The sequence below is a fragment of the Eptesicus fuscus genome, chromosome 7, assembly GCF_027574615.1.
Source record: "Eptesicus fuscus isolate TK198812 chromosome 7, DD_ASM_mEF_20220401, whole genome shotgun sequence".
Lineage (NCBI taxonomy): Eukaryota > Metazoa > Chordata > Mammalia > Chiroptera > Vespertilionidae > Eptesicus > Eptesicus fuscus.
This window is the reverse complement of record NC_072479.1, coordinates 52,309,114-52,333,687: the sequence shown is the minus strand read 5'-3', so window position 1 is coordinate 52,333,687 and position 24,574 is coordinate 52,309,114. Positions and strand designations below refer to the sequence as shown.

General features: G+C 45.9%; 3 protein-coding genes across 6 annotated transcripts; 2 read left to right on the top strand and 1 right to left on the bottom strand.

Annotated features, from left to right (window-relative positions):
* Positions 1–1,084: 1,084 nt before the first annotated feature.
* METTL1 (methyltransferase 1, tRNA methylguanosine) lies at positions 1,085–4,719 on the bottom strand. The gene is made up of 6 exons (XM_008148726.3): positions 4,553–4,719; positions 3,723–3,886; positions 2,402–2,586; positions 2,196–2,309; positions 1,734–1,835; positions 1,085–1,588 (listed from the first exon to the last, which is right to left on the bottom strand). Exons 1-6 carry the CDS (start codon positions 4,663–4,665, stop codon positions 1,433–1,435), a joined length of 834 nt encoding a protein of 277 aa, XP_008146948.2. The 5' UTR covers positions 4,666–4,719; the 3' UTR covers positions 1,085–1,432.
* Positions 4,720–4,874: 155 nt separating this feature from the next.
* EEF1AKMT3 (EEF1A lysine methyltransferase 3) lies at positions 4,875–13,565 on the top strand. 2 transcript variants are annotated; one of them, XM_008148727.3, is made up of 3 exons: positions 5,180–5,457; positions 5,563–5,674; positions 11,692–13,565. In XM_008148727.3, the coding sequence occupies exons 1-3, from the start codon at positions 5,281–5,283 to the stop codon at positions 12,081–12,083; spliced, it is 681 nt and encodes a 226-aa protein (XP_008146949.1). In that variant the 5' UTR covers positions 5,180–5,280; the 3' UTR covers positions 12,084–13,565. The 2 variants fall into 2 exon arrangements, 1 of the variants encoding a protein (XP_008146949.1); XR_008556588.1 differs by lacking the exons at positions 5,180–5,457; positions 11,692–13,565 and adding an exon at positions 4,875–5,067 and having other exon boundaries at positions 5,563–5,624.
* A 198-nt stretch (positions 13,566–13,763) lies between these two features.
* On the top strand, positions 13,764–24,384 carry TSFM (Ts translation elongation factor, mitochondrial). 3 transcript variants are annotated; one of them, XM_008148728.3, is made up of 6 exons: positions 13,764–13,876; positions 14,133–14,303; positions 14,832–14,960; positions 15,756–15,878; positions 21,041–21,128; positions 23,237–24,384. In XM_008148728.3, the coding sequence occupies exons 1-6, from the start codon at positions 13,820–13,822 to the stop codon at positions 23,641–23,643; spliced, it is 975 nt and encodes a 324-aa protein (XP_008146950.1). In that variant the 5' UTR covers positions 13,764–13,819; the 3' UTR covers positions 23,644–24,384. The 3 variants fall into 3 exon arrangements, with proteins under 3 accessions (XP_008146950.1, XP_028012200.1, XP_028012198.1); XM_028156399.2 differs by having other exon boundaries at positions 13,764–13,918; XM_028156397.2 differs by having other exon boundaries at positions 13,764–13,927.
* The last annotated feature ends 190 nt before the right edge of the window (positions 24,385–24,574 follow it).

The following is a 24,574-nucleotide window of genomic DNA, read 5'->3' as shown; positions in this document are numbered from 1 at the left end:
GGGGAAGGTAGTGGCGACGCCCCCTCTCCAAGCCACTCAGCCAATCCTCTTCCCAGTGGTCCGTGCAGGGATTAGTACCTAGGAACAGTAGGAGGGGCTGAGGCTGCCTATGCAGCTCCCTTGGGTCATGTTGCAATGACCCTCTTGGGAGGGGAGGTCTGCCTCAGTTTCTCCTCCTGGGCTGGTGCCCTAGTCCCGTAACCTGAAGATCTCTTCCTGGGAAAGGCTATTTTAGTTAAACTTTGATGACCAAGATATAGTCAGTCCCTGATATTCCCACCATTTCCCCACAGAGCCAGGCCCCTTAGCCCATTCTCAGGAATTCCCCACCCTCCAGCTCTTCCTGGAAAGGAAGCAAGCAGGGAAGAGGCACAGCCATAGCTGTCCTCATATTCTTGGCTCATCAGGCTGCTCCTTCTCTGTATGAGCAGAATTTTCTTGTACTACCACATCTCCACCATCCCCTGTACTGGACACTGGGCAGATGGCAGGTGAGTTAATGGGGTAAAATGGGTTATGGAGCCTTCATCTTTGTTCCTTGGGGATAGCGGTCCTTTTATGTCAGCCAGTCAGCCCAGAAGTTCTGGAATGGAAAGTCAATATGGCCGAAACCGGTTTGGCTCAGTGGATAGAGCGTTGGCCTGCGGACTCAAGGGTCCCAGGTTCGATTCCGGTCAAGGGCATGTACCTTGGTTGTGGGCACATCCCCAGTAGGGAGTGTGCAAGAGGCAGCTGATTGATGTTTCCCTCTCATCGATGTATCTAACTCTCTATCCCTCTCTCTTCTTCTCTAAAAAATCAATAAAATATATTTAAAAAAAAAAAAAAAGCTTTGCTTTCTTCTTAAAGTTAAAAAGAAAGAAAGTCAATATGAAAAAAGAGAGGGTCTCCAACCCCACACCCTCCCTGGGACTCTTCAGCAACAGTCACAATAAAGGGAGCATAAATTCCCCAGATCACGTCTTAGGCAGGGAGAGGCTGGGAGGAGACACATGATACACACTCTCACCTGCCCTGAGAAACAGCAGCATGGGCATGTGCCCACATATCTGTTAACTCCAGGACTACAAAGTACACACAAGTGGACAGGTGATTTGAACTTAGCAGGCTGTTTAGATGGACACTGGAGAATTGCATTCCTCACTCCAGCTGAGGAGAGATCCCAGAGGGAGAAGGAAGTGCTAAGGAGGAACAAGACCCCAACCCTCCCAAATATCCCTACTGGTTCAAGGTCTTCTGACCTTCCCAGTCAGCTTCTTCTACTTTCTGTTGGCAATGGAGGGGCAGGAAGGTAAGAGGCAAGGGTAGTAGTGAAAACTTCTTTGAGAGATTGTTGCCCCAAAGCCCCAGCAGTCTCAGCTGGGAAGGTCCAGGGGGTTGATCTCCTTTCTAGTTCCTGGAAGATGGAGTCCAGATGAAGCAAGGTAAGCAGTCAGTGACCAGGAGGGGTAGGATTGGGGGTCACCACCTGGAGGGTGGGATCCTGTATTCTTCGGAAGATGGCAGGGAAATTCTTTCCTCCATTGCGTAGAACTTTCTTTCCCTCCTCAGTTGAGGTGCCCAAATGTCCCACAATAGGGTCTTCACTCTGGGAGAAGGGTTCAATAAGTCCTTGACCACCCCTGGCCCTGAGACTCCCATCCCATCCTCCTGGCACTAAGCTGGGTTCAAAGACTATAACCAGTCTGGAATGAGTCTGTATCTTCACAATTTCCCTCAGGCCCCCAACTTACCAGCTCTTCCAGAGGCACACGCTCAAATAGGGGGTGCCCTTCAAAATGGGTACACATCCATTCATGTAGCTCCAGCACATCAGTTATAGTATATACCAGCCCCTGCACAGGCAAAATCAGGGGGGCTGTATGCAATTGAGCAGCAAGATGAAGGGCTGCATTCTCACTGAATTCTTTTTTTTTTTTTAAATATTTTATTGATTTCAGAGGTGAAGGGAGAGAGAGAGATAGAAACATCAATGATGAGAGAGAATCAGATTGGCTGCCTCTTGCATGCCCCCTACTGGGGATCAAGCCCACAACCCGAGCATGTGCCCTGGACCAGAATCGAACCCAGGACCCTTCAGTCCTCAGGCTGACACTCTATCCACTGAGCAAAACCAGCTAGGGCCCCATTGAATTCTTAGTAGAAGGTCCCTGAATAGGACACTCACCCCGCCCTTCCTCCCACTCCCAACTCACCCCAACTCTCAGCACGTAGGCATATTCTGCCAGTAGTGTGGGACTGATGATTCGCCACTTGTGCTTCGTCCGCTTGAAATGTGGGTCAGGGAAGAGGAAGAACATCTTTGTCAGCTGTGAGACAGACATGCACAAACTGGGTTGTGAGAGCCTGGCCTCCATGTCCCACCTTTCTACCAGCCTAACCCACCAGGGCCCCTCCCCACCTGGCCCTTGTAGAAGAAGTTAGGAAGGTGTTTCATGGCGTTGCTACGGAGACAGGCGATGTTCTGGAAGCCACCTCCAGGAGCTGCTCGTAGGGCTCGAATCCGATCCTGTACATAGTCTGAGACCTTTACCCGGATCTCCAGACCCAGAATCAGTGTGTCTGGGAACAGCGGTGACAGTTCCACTGGACACAGGAATAGGAATGGAATCATCAACTCATACTACAGGAACTTCAATGGAGTCAATACAGGAAAGGAAACCTCAGTCTGCAACTACCAATATCCGGAATGGCAAATGTGGACAGAGAGATCTATATGGATGGTTTTATACTGGAGTAGAGGGCTGGGGAGATATTAAAATTGTCACCAGGACTGGAAGTTGGAGGGCCTGGGAACACATGTATATTTTCAAGTGCTTTAGTATTTTTACACATTCTCTCATTTAACCCTCTTAGAACTCTGTGGTAAATTGTGAAATGAGGAAACAGGATAAGAAATGTCCAAGGTCATACAGCTAAAAAGAGACAGAACTGGAACTGGAACCAAAGTTTTCTGCCACCAAGTACCATGCACTTCCACTTTGTCATGTCATTATCTCTGTGGGAAGATCTGAAAATAGACAAGTGGCGCCCTAGCTGGTTTGGCCCAGTGGATAGAGCGTCGGCCTGGGGACTGAAGGGTCCCGGGTTCGATTACAGTCAAGGGCACATACCCGGATTGTGGGCTCGATCCCCAGTAGGGGGCGTGCAGGAGGCAGCCAATCAATGATTCTCTTATCATTGATGTTTCTATCTCTCCCTTCCTCTCTGAAATCAATAAAAAAATATATTTTTAAAAAAATAGAGAAGTGGCTTAGCAAGCATGTATTGGGGCAATACAAATACTACTAGGGGAACTAAAAAACAGGAGAGTGGAGCAGAAGGAATGAGTTCTGGTGAGGGAGGGGGGAGTGATGGAATCCCTGAGAAAGACAGTTCAGGATCACTGGCCACAGTGGCTAAACTCTGACGCTTGTGCTGACCAGCTCACTGACCCGGCACTTGGCAGGTGAAATGGCTCACGTAGTGACTGGGGCCAGGGGCAAGGCCAGACAGGACAACCCACGTTTTAAGATGCATTTGAGGCAGCCCCCTCCCTTCTCCAGGGCAAAGGCCACAGACCCAGAGTAGAGGGAAGGTGGAGACTTTCCACACTGATGTCACAGCACTATTGTCTGGTCCGAAGGGGAAAGGCCAACTATGGCCCCCACCAAATCTGCTGAGGTGGCAGAATCTAGGCATTGCCTTTCCTTGCCCAGAGAAAGGGCCAGACAGAGTGTTACCTAACAGGCCACCATAGCCACAGCCTATGTCTGCAAATTCCACTTGGGCTTGAGCTCTCTTTTCTTTCTTATCCTTTGGGTCATCGTGGCTCTGATTTTGAGTCAGTGGAGCGAAGAATTCTGGATATAGCTCAGACCAATCCATCTCCTCTGGCTTCACAGGGCTGGTGGAGAGAAGACGTGAGAAACGTGAGAAGGCTGGCCACACTATTGCAGCAGTGTCACTACATGTGCGTGGGTGGATGGGTAAGGATGGGAAGTAGATGGGTTTCTAAACAATTCTGTAACAGTGGGTCCTGTGGCTTCTAGGAGATACAGTGGAAACCACCCTGTGAATCACAGGCCCATCACGAGGCCCGCCCATCTCCCTATCTAGGGGTTGATGACTCTGGCTGGGCACAAGTTCCCCTTCTCCCAGAGACTGGCTTCCTGGAAGCGCGGGGATCTTACTTTGCTTTCGTGCTCTGGGTGAAGAGGATGGAGTGAGATGCAGGCCGGATTGGGTGTTTGTTTTTTTTATTAAATCCGACAAAGGAAACCTTAAGATGTAATAGGCATTCTGCCGCCGTCACTCCAGTCTCAGTAACAATTTCCCCGGCCAGACTTGCACCTGAACCCAGACTCGGCCAGAAGGCCACGCCCCCTCCAACCCGCACCCCGCCCGCCGCCCAATCTACCCGATCCACCCCCCAAAGCTTACGTCACCCAGCCCATCCTCCGGGTCTATCCGGAGCCCGCCCGGCACCACCGCTCTCCGCGGCTGCTTCGGGCCATTCGGAGTGCTCCGCCCCGCTCCTGCCCCTGCCCCTGCCCCTGCCCCGCACACTCACTAGCGCAGCGTGTGGTCCGCCATGGGGTTGGAGTGAGCGCGCTGCCGATAGTAGCGCTTCTGCGGCTGCGGGGCCTGGGCTCCGGCCGCGTCCCCAGCCTCGGCTCCCGCCATGATCCCCGGCCCGAGTGTCTCTACTGAACCCACGTGGGGCCCGCGGCCCGCGGCGCACGATGATGACGCAGAAACACGTTCGCGCAGACCCCGCCCCTTAAAGACCCAAGAGAGAGCACTGGGCTTGGCGGGGCGGGGCGGGGCGGACCCGAGGGGATCCGTGCCGCCTGGCGCCTCTGCATCTCGTCGGTAACGGGGCCGGCGAGTCGGGACCCGCACCCAGCCTCTTTCCTTAGCCTGCGTGGGCCTGCTCTGGGTTACTACCCTGGTTGCAGGAAACCGTGCACCCCGCAGGTAAAAGGGGTCTGGCCACCCCACTTCTACGGTAGAATGAATCCTCGCGCCGCTCCCCTCTCTCCGGGCCTCGGACCAGACCGCCCGGTCTGACCGGCGTGGTGTGGAGTGAGTCCCGTCGGGTGTGGGCTGGGGACCCGAGTGGGAGGGTAGCTCCTCATTCCACGTCCAGGAAGTCAAACTGCAGGAAGGAGGGCAAACTCAGGAGGCGGGGCTCGGTGCCACGGGGCAGCCGACGTGGCCCGAGGTCCCCCACCCCATCCCGCTACGGGTCGGGGATCCCAGGGCTGGCGGCGGTGTCCCCAACTCTCTCTGGACCTGATGGCGGACCTCCGTCCAGATCCTGCATCCGAGCCCGAATCGGTGTTCCCGCAGGAGGTCGGGCTCTTCGCCGACTCTTACTCGGAGAAGAGCCGGTTCTCTTTCTGTGGGCACGTGCTGAGCATCACGCAGAACTTCGGGTCCCGCCTCGGGGTGGCAGCGCGCGTGTGGGATGCGGTGAGGAGTGGGCGGCTCTGGGCGCGGGCCCGCGGGAGGTCCAGACCCGGACTCTCCCTTTGCCATATGGAGCTATGCCCGCGACAGTCTTTTTTTCTCTTATAGGCTCTGAGCCTGTGCAACTATTTCGAAAACCAAAACGTGGATTTCCGAGACAAGAAGGTGATCGAACTGGGTGCGGGGACCGGCATCGTGGGGATCTTGGCAGCGCTGCAGGGTGCGTGAGCTTTGTGGTCCCGAGAGGGTGTGTGTGCGTGTGTGTGTGTGTGTGTGTGTGGGGGGGGGGCGGGAATGTGGAGAGATGGTCTCTTCCTGGATCCTCGGGAGAGGGGAATGGTTTGGGACCAGCCCTCCCCACCCCCCCCACTTTAATACCTGTTTTGGGTGGAAGGCAGCGCTCATTGACTGTCAGAGCGCCCAAGGTGGTTGATTTGGGGGCAGGATATAAAAGCCCGGCAGGCCTTAATAGAAGGGATTTTCTACCTTTTTCCTTTTTGTGATTTCATGGACAAGACTGTCGCTTAAAAGCTCCTTTGGTTAATAGGATCTTAAATGGTCTGGCAGGATGCATATTTGGGGATACCCTGTAGGGGAAGTAACCTGTTGGTATTAAACCTCATGAGTGCTTTATAACTTTACTATGAGGGGTTTAAAAAGTTTTTATTTTATTTTATTTTATTTTAGGTTTTTAAGGTTTTGATTGCTTGGGAGAAAGCTTAAGAATTTCTGAGGGTTAGGGTGTGTTTTGTGGGAGGTGGGGTCGGAATTAGGTGCCACAGACTTGGAAAAGGAAAAGGCAAGGAAAACTTTGCTTCACTTTTGTCAAGAACCAGAAACCACAAAGGAGACAGTCCCTTAATTTATAATACGATAGGCAAAAGCTCACACAAAAACACTCATTTAAAAACATTTATGATGTCATCTCCCTAAAAATGCAAATTGACATTGAGGGAAGTCTTCCAAGAGGCGGGCACTCATTCTTCCATTCATTCAACCAACATGTATTTGGCGTTCTCTATGTGCCAAGGGTCATGCTGGGTATTGGAATACAAGTAAGACAGATGTCCTCTCCCTGAGGAGCTCAGGGTGTAGTTAGGAGGACAGGGAGGAAGTTACAGTACAAGAGCTCTGGTGAGGTCTGCACAGAGCCAGTGGGCATACTCTTGTCATGTCTCCCTGGTGTCCAAAAAGAAGCTCTGTTAGACGGGAAAGAGGTGAGCAGGGTGAACACAGCAGGCTCAGAAGGAGCGTCAACAGTAGTTTTCCATGAAGGATGGGTGAATGAGTGATGGGCAGTTATGCTAACAATGGAGAAAGGCATGTGACATGGTTGGGAACACCTACTTTCACTCGCTCCTAGGCTGGTTTCTCCTCCTTTGACCCTTATTCAGCTGCCAAGTCAGAAATCTGATTGTCATCTTGTCCCTTAGTCTATTCCCTCAATCAGCCATGGGTCATATGTCCTTAATGCTTACCCCGTTGTCCACTCTTCCACCATCTTTAGTTCAAACTACTGCCATCTCTTCCTTAGATTTTCACTAGAGTTTTTAGATGGGGAAGTTTGGCGTGCCCAAGCTTGATCTGATGACCTTCCCCCACCAAACCTGTTTCTTCCTCAGACTTCTCCATCTCCGTGAATCAAACCACCATCTGCCCAGTGGAAAACCTAGACAGCACCTTGGACACATCTCTTTTTCTTACCCCCATATCCATTATTCAAGTCCTATTGATTTTATCTCCTAAAAATCTTTTAATCTCTTTTTATTTATTGGGGTGACGTTGGTTAATAGGATCTTAAATGTCATGTTTCCCATTGACACTGATAGCTCCCCAGTCCCTGCCACCACCATTACTTGCCTAGACTACCACAGTTAGTCAAACTGGTCTTCCTGTTTCAACTCCTTGCTGCTGCCTACTGGTATACCTCTGCCTACTCCACCCAACAGTTAGAGTGATCTTTTCAGAATGTATTACTCCCCCCCGCCCCAACTTCAATCTTTCAATAGCTTCTTGTTGCTTTCAGAATAGGTCCAATACGTTTAGATAGCCTCCAAGGTCCTACTCCCCTCTCTAGCCTCTTTCTGTGCCTCTCCCTCCCCTTCCTCAAGCCTTGTGCTTCCTATTACCCTTCTGTCAGTTCCTCAAGTCTATCTTTTTTCTTTCTTAAATTGATTTTATTCTTTTAAAAAATATATTTTTGCCTCATTTTCAGAGAAAGAGGAAGAGAGAGGGAGAGGGCTTTTACTAGTAAAAATTGAGAGAGAGAGAGAGAGAGAGAGAGAGAGAGAGAGAGAGAGAGAGACACGAAGGGATAGAGAAACATTGATTTGTTGTTCCACTTAGCATTCATTGGTTGATTTTTATTTTATTTATTTATTTTTAATCTTTATTGTTGAAAGTATTACATCTGCCCCTTTTTTCCTCCATTGACCTTTCCCACTCCCCCTTATTTTTATTTAAAAAAATATTTTTATTGATTTCAGAGAGGAAAGGAGTGGGAGAGAGTTAGAAACATCAATGATGAGCCCTAACCGGTTTGGCTCAGTGAATAGAGCGTCGGCCTGCAGACTGGGGGGGTCCCAGGTTCAATTCCGGTCAAGGGCAAGTACCTTGGTTGTGAGCACGTCCCCAGTGGGTAGTGTGCAGGAGGCAGCTGATCGATGTTTCTAACTCTCTATCCCTCTCTCTTCCTCTCTGTAAAGAATCAATAAAATATATTTTAAAAAAGAAAAGAAACATCAATGATGAGAGAGAATCATTGATCAGCTGCCTTGTGGATGTCCCCCACTGAGGATCGAGCATGTGCCCTGACCAGGAATCGAGCCATGACCTCCTGGTTCATAGGTCAATGCTCAACCACTGAGCAATACAGGCTGGGCCATTGGTTGATTAAAATTTTTATTTATTGATTGATTTGAGAGAAAGAGAAACATCGACTTGTTGTTCCACCCATTTATCCATTCACTGGTTGATTCTTGTATGTGCTGTGACCAGGGATGGAACCTGCAACCTTGGCATATCAGGATGATGCTCTAACCAACTGAGTGACCAGGCCAGGGCTTCAAGTCTATCTTGATGTTTCCTTCCTTGGAGCCTTCACACAGGCTATGCTCTGTGCCTTAAGTCCTTGCACCAGCTGGTTCATGCACACACATCCCTTAGTGCTCAGCACAAACAGCCTTCCCAGGGAAGGCCTCCTTGACACTGCTAGCCAGGCTAGCTTAGGCTCTCCTAGCGCATACACAGTGCACTGGCTGGTTTCATGTTAAATTTGTTACTAACCTCGGTGCATCCTTAAGTGCTACCCAGCTAGCCTATTGCACCTCCCTGGTCCACTTATTCACCTCTCCTAAACATCTGATTCTTACCCTCTTGCCCTTCAAACCTCCAAATGCTTCCTCCCCTATCTTCACTCTCAGCTGATGACTTTGTTTCCTATCTCTTCTGGTTGCTTCTGTTTTCTCATAGAAAAAGTCCACATGATCTACTCACCTCACTGCATTTGGGTCTGTATGTGCTACCTTCTCTCCTGTTGTGTGTGTACCATGAATGAATGTTATGCTCTCCACTTGTCAGGAGACACCAGACCTTCTCATCTATTCCAAGCTATTGTTCCAGTAAACACTTCTCCATCCACATCTCTCAAGAATTATCAGATTTTCCTTCTCTCTGGTTCATTCTGTGTGTGTGTGTGTGTGTGTGTGTGTGTGTGTGTGTGTGTATAATGTACAAAATATATTGTAATTTCTCCTATTTCAGAAAAATGCTAGATTCTACATATCCCTCCAGGTACTACCCCATTTCTCTCCTATAAAAAAATTCCTCAGGACTTAATATTCCCTGTCTGTAGTTCCCCTCTTCCTATTATTTCCTCAATTCATTTTGAGACACCCCCTTCATGCCCCATCCATTCCAGCTGCTCTAGTCAAGCTGTGAGCTTCATTCCCAAATCCATGCAGTTAAACACAGGAGTCAGCTATGAGCCCACCTTTCTTAACTTTGCAGCATTTGACTCTTCTTCCTCCTTGAAGCACGTCCTTTGGTTTCCAGGGCACCACTCTTCTGGTTTCTGCCCACCTCCCTGGTATTCTTTTCCATTCTCTTTTGTTGGTTCCTTTTCAGCTGATAATTTGAGTGTCCCGGGGCTCAGGAGAAGTGCTGTGAGCCCTTCCCTGTTCTGTCTGCACTCACTCCCAAGCAATCCTATCATGTCATGGCTGTAAATACCCTCTCTATGCTGATGACTCTCTGGCCCATTTCTACCTTCAGACTTGTTTGTGTAACCTCCTCTCCTGGGATATCGTGTGCTTGTCTGATGGATATCTTAAATTTAATGTGTCGTCCAGAAACAGACTCATGATCTTCCTGCCCAATCCTGCTCCTCCTGCAATCTTCCTCATCTAAATGAATGGCAATTCGGTCTTCTAGTTGGTCAGGCTAAACATCTTAGTGCCAGGCTCAATTTCTTTCTCTCTCTAGTATTTCATATCTAATCTGTCAGCAAATTCTGTTGACTACCTTTAAAATATATTCAGGATCTGACCACTTGTTAGACATTGCTACTGCCCTGGTTCAAACCATGATCATCATTGCTTCTGACCTTGCCCCTCTGCCATCTTTTCTCACCCCAGCAGCCAGAGTAATCCTTTAAAAACGTAACTCAGTGTATTTCCTTCTTCCATTTAAAATTATCCAGTAGCCTTCTATCTCAGCCAGAGTGAAAGCCAAATTTCTTACAGTCTCCTGAAAAGGCCCTGTTTAGAACCCAGTCCCTACTTTTATCTCCCTCACTTACTCTGCTCCAGCCACTGGCCTTCCTGCTACTCCTCAGGCCTACCTGGCACCTCCTGCCTCAAGGTCTTTGCATTCTGTGGTCCCTCGTTTGGTACATTTTAGCCTGAGAGATCCATGTGGTTTGCTCCGTCACTTCCATCTTTCTTTGCCCAAGTGCATCTCTTCAGTAAGTCTGTCCCTAACCATCCCATTTAAAATTACATTCCCTGCCTGTCCCTCAAGCAGTTCTTATTCTCCTTCCCTGCTTGATGTGTCCTTCACCAGAGCACTTATTACCATCTCATGTGCAGTGTATTTTATATTTTGTTTGTTGTCGATTTCTTGCCACTAGACTGTAAGCTCCATGAGCAGTGGGATTCTCGATTGGTTTACTGCTGTGTTCTCAGCACCTGGCATATAGGCACATAATAAATATAAATGAATGAATGAATTCTTAATACTTGCTGTTTCTATAATGGTCATCATGGTTATGATTAAAGAGTTTTACAGTACTTAGTGTGTCTCTACCTGTAGGAAGACTGAGGTTTTGTCTTGCTCACCACTGTATCCCCAGAACTTAGAGATGCTCAATACATATATTTATTGCATGAATGACGCTTTCTGAGATGCTAGTTTGATTATCTGCACCCCCTACTTCTATATTTAAAACCTATTGCACTGCCCTAGCTGGTTTGGCTCAGTGGATAGAGCGTCGGCCTGCAGACTGAAGGGTCCCGAGTTCGATTCCAGGCAAGGGCACATGCCCGGGTTGCGGGCTAGATCTTCAGTAGGGGGCATGCAGGAGGCAGCCAATCAGTGATTCTCTCTCATCATTGATGTTTCTATCTCTCTCCATCTCCCTCTCTCTCTGAAATTAATAAAAATATATTTTTTAAAAAGCCTATTGCCCTTAGGATCAAGCCTGAATCTCCTTAGCATGTCATCATTTTTCTCTTTACTCTCATGTCTTGACACTTTTCTCCTCCCTTCCACATTATCTAAGATCCAGCCTTCCTTGAGTACTCCATGCTCTCTCACCACCAGGCCTTTGTACTCTCAGTTCTCTGCTTGGGAAGCTCCACCTGACATGTCCTTTAAGGCTCACTGAGGGCACGTCTTCTGGGAAGCTTCCCAGACCTCTGAAGCTGGTCCGAGTCCGTAGGGGGTGGATGCATAGCCCGTGTCCAGCTTATTGCTGCCCGGGCTTCTGCTGACATACGATTGTTGTGTTGTGAGCAGAGAGGTTGAAGATTAGCTCAGAGAGAATGTTGATGTTGTAGAATGTAGAGTAATGAGAATGGCGGTGGGTAAGGTGGAGGTTAGTGCAACTGAAGCCAAAAGGTGGACTTCGGCTGTCAACACATTGTCCTCCAAGCTCTGAGGCCTCTGGACCTTCGGGCAGGAGCCGCGACCCCTTTGTCGGTCCCTCTGACTTTCATTTCTCTTCCCTCTCTCTCCCAGGGGGGGATGTTACCATCACTGACCTGCCCCTGGCCCTAGAACAGATCCAGGGCAACGTCCAGGCCAACGTGCCAGCGGGAGCCCGGGCCCAGGTCCGCGCTTTGTCCTGGGGGATTGACCAGCATGTCTTCCCTGGCGACTATGACCTGGTGCTGGGGGCTGATATTGTGTATCTGGAGTCCACCTTCCCACTGCTGCTGGGGACGCTCCAACACCTGTGCGGGCCCCATGGCACCATCTATCTGGCCTCCAAGATGAGAGAGGAGCATGGGACAGAGAGCTTCTTTCAGTACCTCCTGCCCCAGCATTTCCAGCTGGAGCTGGCCCAGCGGGATGAGGACGAGAATGTCAACATCTATAGGGCCAGGCACAGGGAACGAAGACCTGTTTGACCTCATCCTTCTGCTCCTCCGAACTCCTTGTCCTAATGAAGGAACTGCCATATCTCCAAAGCCAGAAACATAAGGACCAAAAAGAATGGATTTCCCTTGCCTCTCTCTTTCCTCCTTCCCTCTTAGTTTCCCCAGATACTCTTGGGCAGGTACAGGGAGGTGCCTGCTGGCTAAGAATCCTAGAGCCCTAGCAGCGCTGGATTAGAGCACAAAGGAAGTTCCTAGCTCTCGTTCTCAGCAAAGGATGATGATGGGAGGGTATCCAGGGCTTTTAGGGGAAGGGGAGGTAGATAAGATGGGAGAACAGTGGCTGCAGAGACTGTCACTGATCACATCCAGTATTTGACCAGATTCTACTGGAATTTTTTTTTTAAAGGGAAAGAAACATGAGCATGAAAGATCTCTTCTACATCCAAAGAACTCAGGCTTTTGTTGGGGTTCTGGGAAGTAAGAAGCCTCAGATCACCCACTTCTTGCTTCTAGAGATAGTCTGGTGGGACCATGGCTCTAACTGGGTCAGGTCCTCCCAAGCCTGAAGCTGGGGATAGGCAGCAGAGCTGTCCTTTGGCCTGTACCTTCTTCATTCTTTTTGGAGTCGGAGTCCTGATCACAAAGTACTTGGTTCTTCTCTATTTTTCTTTAGGTGTCTAAGCCCTGTCAGTCCTTCCTTCCTAATGTGTTTTGCCTTCATCTCTTTTCTCTTCCCACTGCGGTAACTCTGGTTGGGGCTATCCTTACTCCATGGGCCACATATCACTTCCTCTGGCCTCCTGGCCTCCAACTTTTCCAAAATCATCCCTGATTTGCTTCTGCTGCTGCCTACAGAAGAAGCAAGAATAAGCTCCTCTGCTTGGTACTCAGTCTATCCTGTGTAATCCTAAATCACCCTCTACTTCGTTTCCTGCTGGTTTCCAAATGTATTGCAATCTCAGGCCAAAAGTCTATTCTTTGTTCCCTAAATCCACACCAAGCTTCCCTGACTTCTTTCTTCATTCTCTTTGATGATTCCTTCCCTGGAGGGGCTAGTTCTAGCTGTCAAAATCTTCACTACTATTAGCCTCTATCCTGAAAAAAAAAAAAAAAAGCTTTTCCGGAGCCCTCTGTTTGGATGTGATTTCTTTCTCCTTTGACACCCTTTAACTGTTCATCTTTTGAGACCTACCTTGTCTTGTGTGGCCATGTGTCTGCTCCCTATTTTCTCACCATTAGATAGATTACTTGGGAGGGTAGGGCTGTAGTTTATTATCTCTAATTCCCTGAAGCCTAGCATAGTTCCTGGCACATGTTATTTATTTAGTGTTCAATAAGTATTTTGCTCATTCAACAAATACTTATTGAGTTTGTTGAAGGGACCATGCCCCTACCTTTCCCAGGTGACCGCTGGCAAATTTCTGAACCCACCCACCTACCTCACAATTTTGTCTTGATTCATAAATGGATAATGAATATGAAAGAGCATTGGAAATAAAGAAACAAAGTGTTACCACATGTCTTGTATTGTTATTTTGTGACGACTTTGTCTCATGGTTTCCTATTTCACTTGGGGGTAGCAATTCCGGTCTGAAATGTCATCTCAATAAGCCCAGAGGGGGAGGCAAGTGTGCGCCCTCCGGCCAGCAGGTGGCGGCATCCCCGTTCGGCACCTCCCGGCGGAGAGGTTTGGCCCTGCCGCCACGCCGTAGGCCCGTGGCCTCATCAGTGCGCCGGGCCCGCAGCAGCGTGCGGCGGCCGGAGAGATGTCGCTGCCGCGGTCACTGCGTCTCTGTCTGGTCGCGCGGACCGGGAGCTGCCCGGTGAGGGGTCTTGGCCCCCGCACCGACCTGCTTTCCTTGCAGGTCTCCCGGGTACCCTACCTCCGACCCCCTTTCCGACCCCACCCCAACCTTTCCCCCACCTCCTTGCCTCTTCGCGGTCCAGCTTCCGCGCGCTGCCTTCCCCCATCCCCGGGCCCCAGTCCCTCTTCAGGCCGCCTCGCTGCGGACACGCTTTCGGTCCCCGGAACACCTCGCTGAGTTCTGCTTCTCGTCCCTTTTTCTTTGCCTCCTCCAGGCGGGGCCCCTTCCGCTTCAGTCGCCTCAGCCATGGCACACCTTTCACGCGGGGCACGGGCTGTCCTCGGCCTCCAGCAAGGAGCTCCTCGTGAAGTTGCGGCGAAAAACGGGCTATTCTTTTGTGAACTGCAAGAAAGCTCTGGAGACTTGTGGCGGGGACCTCAAACAGGTGTGCGGGGGGCGGGGCAGGGGACCGGGGGCGGCACCGGGGCGGGTCTCAGTCTCTTCGGGAGGTCGCGCTGGGGAGCGTGGAAGTCGGACTTCTGTCCGGTGACTCCTAACGCCGACCTCTAGGTAGGATTCTGACTGAAGTGACAGCCCCAGCCGATGACTCCGTCCTATTAGGAAGCAGTTGATTCAGGATCCCAGGCTTAGCAAACCTTCTTACATCTTGCAAAACGGCAATGCTGTTTCCTGCTGCTTAGAGCTGAAAGGGCTTGTGTGAGCTTTGGAGTCGGACGGACCAGGATTAAATATCTGCCCCATAGGGGCGTGGTGAGGATTAAGTTTACCCAACGCACCAGGCACAGTGCTAGTGTTTGGCATGTAGCCATAGGGCTGCCATAGATTACTTCAGTTTCTCTTATGGGATTGAAGGGAAGCAGGAAGAGTCAGGGGACCTGGACATAGTTTAGCGCCCCGTTCAGTTCTAAATTCTGTGACTTTGTCATCGGCCCTTTTCCTTTCCAATTTATAGGCGGAGAGCTGGCTTCATGAGAAGGCCCAGAAGGAGGGCTGGAGCAAAGCTGCCAAGCTCCATGGGAGGAAGACAAAAGAAGGTCTGATTGGGCTGCTGCAGGAAGGGAACTCCACGGTGTTAGTTGAGGTGAGATGTCCAGAATTCCATATACCAGGGACACCTGCCCCTTCAGTGTACGGCTTTGTGGTAGACTGTTGGCATTCTGAAAGAATAGATGTTTGAGAGCCGTGAAGGGTAGTTGAATGAAACCCATGAGACCATAGTTATTAGCTGCGTAGTCACTTAAGTATAGAAATGCACAGGTGTGCTGATGAGAAAAGACCTAGCAGTCTGGAATATGACTCCTAAATGTCAGAAATTTGCCAGTGGTCACCTGGGAAAGGTAGGGGCATGGTCCCTTATACCTGTAGCCTTATACCTTGTCACTGATTGTTTCCTGGAACAGTTTGATTTTAAAGCTAGGAATTATATTAATTAGTTGATGGATAGAGAGTAGCTGTTTTAGAATTTGGGGGCCACAATTAATGAAGAATCAGATTGGGATTAGAGTGGGATTAGAGTTTAGAGTGAGAGAAGGAGATAAATAAGCTGATAACAAAACTGGTTTGTAGTTGGGGGAGGCTGGGGCATCAGTTGATTAAGGCATGCAGTCACAGGCGAGTGAGTCTTTTGGGGACATTGTGGACCATCTTCTGAATGTTCAAGTCATTGCTAACTAAGGGATGCTGCGGGAATCGCTTATTCAGCTTTTGGCCTCAGCTAGGAGAGGAACTGCAGATTTAAAGTTCTGGGGTCATTTATTTCTGCTTTGTTGAGTCTACAGCTTGTTCTGTCAATACCTTGGCTTACTCTCCAACCTTAAGGCACTTTTGGAAACTATCAGTAAATAGCTTATACAGCAACATCAATTTGTTCCTACAGGTAAACTGTGAGACAGATTTTGTTGCAAGAAATCTAAAATTTCAACAATTGGTCCAGCAAGTAGCCCTTGGAACCATGTTGCATTGTCAGAGCCTAAAGGACCAAGTTTCCACTTACAGTAAAGTGAGTTTTGGGGTCTCCAGTGTGTTGTCTCCAACATGCTGGATTTGTTCCCTCTGCCTCCCCTCTTTAGAGTCTTCGTTGTTTACTTTTTCAGACAGACAGTCTCACGTCTCCCTTCTTGTCTCTGCTTAAATGTGATCTCTTTGGAGAGGTGTACCTTCCTCCTGTGGCTCTGTCCACTTAACTTATTTCATTAACATTTTTTTTGTTATAGTGCTTGGGTATTACATTTTTATTTGCTTGTATGTGTCTGTCTTTCCCAGTAGAACACAAGCTTTGTGAGGCAGGGGATTTGTCTTTTCACTTCTATGTCTCTGGTGAAAAAGAAGTGGGCCCAGCGCTTAGTTGAGGCTCAGTAAATCTGTATTAAATGAATGAATGAATGCCAGTGGGGTGGAGTCAGACAGTCAGGTATTCAGAAATCTGACCTGAGGAAAGGACTCTTAAAGAAAGATATTGGAGCTCGGGCCTAGGTGCCTCGATGGGGTGGACGTCGTCCCATGCACCAAGACAGACGTTGGTTACAGGCTCATTTCCTGGTCAGGGCACGTGCCTGAGTTTCTTGGCTCGATTCCTGGTAGGGGACGTGCAGGAGGCAGCAGATGGATGTTCCACTCTCACACCAATGTTTCTGTAAATACTTTCTCTTTTCCTTTCCCTTCCTCTCTCTCTAAAAACCAATAATAATAATAAAAAAGATATTGGAGAAGGCATAATTTAGAAGAATAAGGTTATTTTTGTTCATAGAAGGATCAAGGAATGAATGATATATTTGCTTTTGATTCAAGCTTATTTGCCTTTGTTCAAGGCAAAAATAAATGGGCTGCTTGCACAATTTTTTAAAAATTTAGTACTACCACTTTTCTCTTCCTATTTATCCTTTTCTTGAGATCTCATGGTAAATGCTGATTGTTACTGGCATTAAATAGTCACATTATATGGAAAATTGCATTGAGATTATTGTTTAGAATTGTATTGAGTAGATGAATCACTTGAACTATAAATTCTAATCTTGACTTTGCCATTGATTCTATTTGTAACACTGAGCCATTCACTTACTTTACTGTGTTTCTGTTTCATTAACTATAATAAGAGACTTTGGTTCCTTTAGCTTGATTTCCTTTTATTATTATCAACGCAATTTTTAGTTATCATCTGTTCCGTTTCCTTTATCTTTCATTAAATTTACTTTTTCTTTTTTTTATTTTTAAATATATTTCTTTATTGATTCCAGAGAGGAAGGGAGAGGAGAGAGAGATAGAAACATCAATGATGATAGAGAATCATTGATAGGCTGCTTCCTGCACGCCCCACACTGGGGATCGAGCCCACAACTTGGGCACGTGCCCCTGGCCGGAATCGAACCTGAGACCCTTCATTCCGCAGGCCGACGCTCTATCCACTGAGCCAAGCCGGCTAGGGCTACTTTTTCTTTTTAAAATATATTTTTATTGATTTCAGAGAGAAAGGGAGAGGGAGAGATAGAAACATCAATCGTGAGAGAGAATTGATTGGCTGCCTCCTGCATGTCCCACACTGGGGATCGAGCCCCCAACCTGGGCATGTGCTCTGACCGAGAATTGAACTGTGACCTCCTGGTTCATGGGTCAACACTCAACCATGGAGCCACACCAGCCAGACTACATTGACATTTTTGAAGAGTACAGGCCAGTTTTGTAGAATGTCCTTCAATTTGGGTTTGATGTTTCTTCTTATTTAGATGCACAATATGGATTTTTGTAAGAATAGAAAATAAATCATCCTGTATTTTCCTCAGAACATCACATCAGGAGGTACATAATAACTGTTGGTCCCATTATTGATGCTAATTTTGATCTCTCGGTTAAGATAGTTTCTGCTATATTTCTCCACTGTCAAGTTACCATGTCCCTCTTTGTAATTAACTTATCTCTATGGAAGATTCCTTGAGACTGTATAAACATCCAGCTTCCAAAAAACTTTTGCCTAGCCTGTGATTGAGCATTGACCTCTGAACCAGGAAATCATGGTTCGATTTCTGATTGGGGCACATGCCCGGATTTCGGGCTCAATCTCCAGTGTGGGTCGTGTAGGAGGTAGCTAATCAATGATTCCCTGTCATCATTGATGTTTCTGTCTCCCTTCCCTTCTCCCTCCATCTCTGAAATAAATAAAAATGTATTTAAAACAACAACACACACAAAAAACTTTTGCCTAATAGTTTTAGCATCCATTGATGATTCTTGGCAGATCAGTTATTACTATGATAGTTACATGAGGGTAATTTTTTTTAACTCTTATAATTTGTTTTATATATATTAATTTTGTTAGTTGGCATTCTACTGTAAGAAACGTCTCCCTTCGTTTAGTGCAACATTGATTCATCGATTCTTACTTTATACAGCAAGCTACAATTCATTGTATAATTATTTATTTATACATTTATTTTTGGTGGATTCCATGCCTGCTAACACATTTCAGATCTCTGAGTGGTTCTACAGTAAGGAAATTTGTTTAATCCAGCATTTCCCAAGCATCTTTGATCATAGCAATTATTAACATCCAATCAAATATGAAAATCTATAATTAGAAAAATATTGTCCTGCTGTTATGGTTCCATCCCTTTGCTAGAAATTTGCTTAGTGTTATTTACCTCTCACTAAAAAGAAAAAAAAAGGCAACAGAAAATGTTCCTGCTTTGTTTAGACTTCAGAAAAGTTTGAATAGCACTATAAATATGCTTGGAGGTTAAAACGTTTGAAAGGTTAAAAATATTCTCCAAAGAATTTGGGTGTCTCGGCATTTGATAGCTGAGTGGGGAGTTCGAAATGTAAATCAAGAGGGTTTTTAAAGCATTATTTATTTTGATGCTCAAATTATTCCTGGATTTGGCCAGTGCAAGGCAAACCTGTGCAGGCTGGTTCCATTGTCCTTTGAAATATCCTCATTATTTTATGAGTGTTTCTTTACTTTTTTGGCATACAAGATATTCTGGACTTACCTGTGTCATACTTTCCTTGCTCCAAACATGGAATTGTTTGCTTCTCTAAGGAATCCTGATCCGTTTTAGTCGGGGAATGGTTTTGAGAAACCAAGATCTAGGTATATTTATTTCTATGAGATGTCATTGCTGCTCTGTTCTTTTAGCAGACAGGACGTGTGTGTGTGTGTGTGTGTGTGTGTGTGTGTGTGTGTGTAGATTAGAATTTATAGTTCAATTCTAGTCCTGCACCACAGGGTTCTTCCTTTTCTTCCCCCATTCTGTCATTTTATCTTCCCTCTCTCATAGTGAGTACATTGGCTCCTAGCAACCTTGATATGTTTACTTATTTACTCCATGTTACAATACACACCAAATTGTTCCAGAGTTACTATACCTGACCACTGCAAATAACAAACTTGCTAAGACAAAAGAACATCAAAGAAATCTTGAATTTCTTTGATGTTCTTTTGTCTTTACATTGAAGTTATGTGGTCAAAGAATTGTATTGAAAGTTACTTGGATTATTCACATACACACACACACACCTGTGAGGTTATGTTGTTCATTTGAAATACAGTTAGAGTTTTATGTTTCCTTTTAGTCAATTTTCATTTTGATTCCAAAACCTTGTTAATTTAATTTTTGAATGTGTAACACATTAACAAGGTTCTGAAAGTTATCACACACACACACACACACACACACACACACACACCTGCTTTCCTCCCTCTTGTCTCCTTTCTATCCCATTTCCTATCCACTCCTATAGATAACCAACTTTATTGATTTATGGTTATCCTTTATGTCTTTTCACAAAAATAAGCATATTTATACAAATACCTCTTACACACCCTGGCTGGTTTGTCTCAGTGGATAGAATGTTGGCCTGTGGACTAAGGGTCCCGGGTTTGATGCTGGTCAAGGGCACATGCCTGGGTTGCAGGCTCAATCCCCAGTAGGGGGCGTACAGGAAGCAGCCAATCGATGATTCTCTCATCACTGATGTTTCTCTCTCTCTCTCCCCCCTTCCTCTCTGAAATCAATAAAATATATATATTTTAAAAAAGAATTTAAAAAAAACAACAAAAAATACCTTTTATACAACTGGTAGTATAATTTGTATATACTCTTTAAATTTATTTTTTTCATTTAATATAGCTAGAAATACTCCATAGCAGCTCATGGAGCTCTCCTTTTTTTCTTTTTTCAGTTGCATAGTATACCATTGTATGGCTGAGCTGTGGTTGATTCAACCAGCCTTCTCTTAGGTTTAGGCATTTAAGGCTGTTTCCAGTATTTTATGATTAGACATAATTGCTCACTGAATATGTACACTCATAATGTTGGAAGTGTATTGCCAGGGTAAATTCCTAGGAATAGGATTGTAGTTTTGTGAGCTATTGTCCAGTTCTCCTCCTTTGAATTTGTAACATTATGCATTCAAACAATCTGCAGACCTTTTTATTTTTTTAATCCTCACCCAAAGGATATTTTTCCATTGATTTTATTTTTTAGAGAGAGTGAAAGGGAGGGGGAGAGATAGAGAGAGAAATATCGATGTGAGAGAGACACATTGATTGGTTGCTTCCTGTATGCACTCTTACTGGGGCCAGGGATCCAGCCTGCAACTGAGGTCCATACCCTTGACCTGATGGAGCCTCGACTCTTCAGTCCATGGGCCAATGCTCTATCCACTGAGCTGAACTGGCTAGGACTCACAAACCTTTTAAGCTTTAAAATGTTATGATTGATATGAAAATATTATTCCTGATACCTAGGAAACTACATTTTAAGAAGTTAGGCCAGCTTGGCCGGTGTGGCTCAGTTGGTTGAGCTTTGTCCCATGCACCAAAAGGTTTGTGGCTAGATCCCTGGTAGGGGCTGTGCAGGAGGCAAGTCAGTAAATGTTCTGCTTCTCACATTGATGTTTCTCTCTCTCTAAAAAAATACCTTTTTTAAAAAAGAAAAAGGGCCAGAAGATAGGAGTGGGGTGGAATTGGGGTAGTGGAGTGATAGAATAAAATGTTTATAAAAATGGAACTGTTGTCAATTTTTAACATCCTTGGCTTAATGAAAATATCATCTATATTTAGTTGTCTTATATCATTTTCTGAGAAATAAGCTATATTTGCCTAGTTTTTGATAAATTGAGTAGTACAAAACTGATTCATGTTTGTTTTGTGTGTGTGTGTGCACTTAGGGCTTCTTGAATTCCTCTGAGCTCTCTGAACTTCCCTTTGGGCCTGAGAGGAAAGGCTCTCTCAAGGACCAGCTGGCCTTAGCAATTGGTGAGTATTTGTAAGGATTCTGGAAACTAGAAATTAAGAACTCGATCTCTTGGTGTCTTTGGTATTCCTCCAAATCTAGATGAAGAATTACAAGCTCATGTGCCTAAAAGGATCAGATAATAAGAATGTGCTCAGTGGATTGTGTGTTAGATATTAGGGAGCAGTAGGACCGAAAAGCTCACACTCTACTGAAAAGAACCATTACCAAGCGCTAGCCAGTTGTTAACCTGGGGGAAATGGGGTTCCAGTTTCATCAGAATTTTAAAGCTTCTTTAAAAGAATTTAGATTTGAGTACAAAAATTTCAGTTTTTATCTGTTTGCAATTAATAAAATTACTTTAATGCTTGGATGCATTACTGTGCTGACCAAACAAAGCATGTCTTTAGGCAGAGATGGCCTTGTGACATCTGTTGACTACTCTGGGGAAATAATACGTCAAAGGTCATTTCATCTTTATAAAGGGACCCAGGGACATTTAGGGCCATCATTTTTAGGAATTTGGTTTCTCTTTTAAAAACATCGGATCCTGAACTTGTGAAGGTAGTCTCTCAGAGCCCACGGCTATAGGAACCGGGTCTGGATCATTGTGGTGGGACTGGTGGGGATTTTACTTTTTTCCTAGGTGTCCTTGATGGCGGGAGGGAAGTAAGGCTGGAGTTTGAGCTTGCCGGGAATTTATTGCTCATCTTACATTTCCAGTCAAGGCATCAGTTTCTATCAGGTTGTCTTGAAGTATGTATAATGTTTCAGTGAGTCATAGATGAGAAACCAGGCAGACAGCCATTTATGGAGCTAATTAAGAAATTCTGGAAGAACTAGGTTTTTCAGCCTCTTGTTAATTTCTGGGAATTAACTATTGGGTAGATATTTTGAGCTGTGTAAGATTCTTTCTGGTTTCTGGATACTCCCTTTTGTGACTTTTAGATATAACTTATGGCTAATTCAGGGATATTTATCCAGACCCCTTTGTTTATTCTTTTACCCCTCCCAACCTTTTGGCTTATTTGGACTTCTCTTAGAGGGTAAAGCATCCTAAGAAAAAGGGGAAAACTGAAATCCATTTTTGGTTCTCATAAGGGCCTCTTAAAATGTGATTTTTTAAGAAATTTTGTTTTGATGAGAGGAAGTTGAAACTATGAGATGACACAGGGTTTTGGATTTTCTGGGGCTTTTAGTTGTGGACTTTTCCCTGATACAATGGATAATCCAGAGTTGTCTGTGTCAGTTATGGTGGCATTTGGGAGGGATGGTAATATGGTGGGAAAAAAAGACTTAATTGCTTTGTAGTCAGATCTGAGTTTTAATTCCAGTCTGCCATGTATTAGCTATGTGACCTTGTGCTGGTAGGTTACTTACTAGTAAGCTGTATAAGCCTATGGTTAAAACAGTAGCCAGCATTTGAGTGCTCTTATATGTATTATTTATTTCTCCCAGTAATCCTGCTTTCAGGTTATTTTAAGTGGTATCTCCATTTTATACATGAAGCAACTAAGGCTTGATAAATTAGTAAATGGAATTATATCATTAAGTTACTTTCCTAAGGTCATATACCTGGTAAGAGGCAGAACTGAGACCTGAGTCCAGGATCTGTGTGACACCATAGCTTATTTTTTAAGTTTTTATTTTTATTTGTAAATAATGGAGGATATTTTTTCCATTGAATTTTAGAGAGGGAGGGAGGGGGGAGAAGAGAGAGAAACATCGATGTGAAAGAGATACATCGATTGGTTGCCTCCCGCACGCACCCCAACTGGAGCTGGGAGTCAAACCTGCAACCCAGGTGTGTCTTAACCGGAATCGAACCTGAGATCCTTCAGTGTGTGGGCCGATGCTCTAACCATTGGGCAACCGGCCAGGGCATAGCCTTTGTTTTTAAATTTAGCCTGCCTGGCACATAGTTGGCGCTCCATAAAGGTACTCTCTGTTTTCCCCACCTCCCTGTACACACCTTTTCCTCTTTAAACTGAAAATGGTAGTTCCATCTTACAGTATATCCACAGTATAAATGCCAAAGACTGTCTCCCAAATTGGCCACCTCTTTGTGTATTTGGTACTACGATAGTCATCATATTCTGGAAGCGTGTTTTTTGTTTTTGCTTTTTTATAGGGAAACTGGGAGAAAACATGACTCTTAAACGAGCTGCATGGGTGAAGGTGCCAAATGGGTTCTATGTTGGCTCTTATGTCCATGGAACAATGCACAGTCCCTCACTCCACAACCTGGTGCTGGGGAAGTACGGGGCCCTGGTCATCTGCGAGATATCTGAGTGGAAAGCAAACCTTGAAGAACTTGGCCGCCGCCTTGGGCAGCATGTGGTAGGCATGGCCCCTCTCTCTGTTGGCTCCCTGGACGATGAGCCTGGGGGAGAGACAGAAACTAAGATGCTGTCGCAGCCATACTTGCTGGATCCGTCTATCACATTGGGACAGTATGTGCAGCCCCAGGGAGTGTCTGTGGTAGACTTTGTGCGGTTTGAATGTGGAGAAGAGGGGGAGGCGGCAGAGGCTGAATAGGTTCCAGAGACTTTAGGCCCAGGAGGAAACATTTGTTCTTAGTTCTGGGCTTTATTACAAAAAGCAGTTATTTCCTAAGCCTCATCAAACCCAGGATTTGTTTTTCTTTTGAGTTTATAATGAAATTATACATCATGAATAAAGTTATTAAATAAAATTGTTACATAATAAAGAGAGTAGAATCTTTTCCTTGTTTGCATAATGCTGGGTTCAGCTTTTGTGTGTCTTAGTAAACAACAGTGGGCCTTATTGAAGTGACTGACAGTCTCTGGGAAAAGAGTCATCCACATGTTCCCTTCTTCATAGATTTATAATGGTGTCCCTAACACTTCTAACTCATTCTATCTTACTTCTTCTGTGACATGGAAGCCTCTTGTGATGCTTTGGACTACGCCTCCATCCCGGAACTTCCCAGTTACATTGCTCCTGCCACATGGGTTCTTTTGGAATTGTTGACTCAAACCTAGAGTTGTCTGGAAATGTGGTTCATTTGTTGATGTCTGTAGTGTGCTTTGAAGGCTCTCTGTGGTGGTATTCACACTGGTTCTGGCCTCATTACTGAAATTAATAACACATGACCCTAGTTTTCTCTTGGATAATGGGGTTTCCTGGACAGCTGTAAGGCAGATTTTGGCATTCTTGTGCCCAAAACAGCAATTACAGTGGTCCAGTGATCTAGGGAGCTCACCCAACAGTGCCTCTTTACTCTCCTCGTTCTGAGACACTTCTCCCAGCAGTACGTCAGGTAATCACTAGAATGGGCAAAACATAATACTGAAAAGAACTCCCATTTGCTCATATAGGTATCTTTATTTGAAAAGTTAAAAGCTCTGGCACATACAGATCTGGACATTTGGATTTTGGCTTTGGGATATACATGTAATTAACTTCAATGATTTGTGGGTTAAATAGGTTTTGGAAATACCGATCT

Coding starts and splice junctions, on each gene's coding strand:
- TSFM (XM_028156397.2), top strand. CDS start 13,820: ATGTCGCTGCCGCGGTCACTGCGTCTCTGTCTGGTCGCGCGGACCGGG. Junction 14,961..15,755: donor ACTCCACGGTGTTAGTTGAG/GTGAGATGTCCA, acceptor TTGTTCCTACAG/GTAAACTGTGAGACAGATTT. Junction 15,879..21,040: donor AAGTTTCCACTTACAGTAAA/GTGAGTTTTGGG, acceptor GTGTGCACTTAG/GGCTTCTTGAATTCCTCTGA.
- EEF1AKMT3 (XM_008148727.3), top strand. CDS start 5,281: ATGGCGGACCTCCGTCCAGATCCTGCATCCGAGCCCGAATCGGTGTTC. Junction 5,458..5,562: donor CAGCGCGCGTGTGGGATGCG/GTGAGGAGTGGG, acceptor TTTCTCTTATAG/GCTCTGAGCCTGTGCAACTA. Junction 5,675..11,691: donor GATCTTGGCAGCGCTGCAGG/GTGCGTGAGCTT, acceptor TCTCTCTCCCAG/GGGGGGATGTTACCATCACT.
- METTL1 (XM_008148726.3), bottom strand. CDS start 4,665: ATGGCGGGAGCCGAGGCTGGGGACGCGGCCGGAGCCCAGGCCCCGCAG. Junction 2,587..3,722: donor TGGCTATGGTGGCCTGTTAG/GTAACACTCTGT, acceptor TCCTGTGTCCAG/TGGAACTGTCACCGCTGTTC. Junction 1,836..2,195: donor CCTACGTGCTGAGAGTTGGG/GTGAGTTGGGAG, acceptor TTGCCTGTGCAG/GGGCTGGTATATACTATAAC.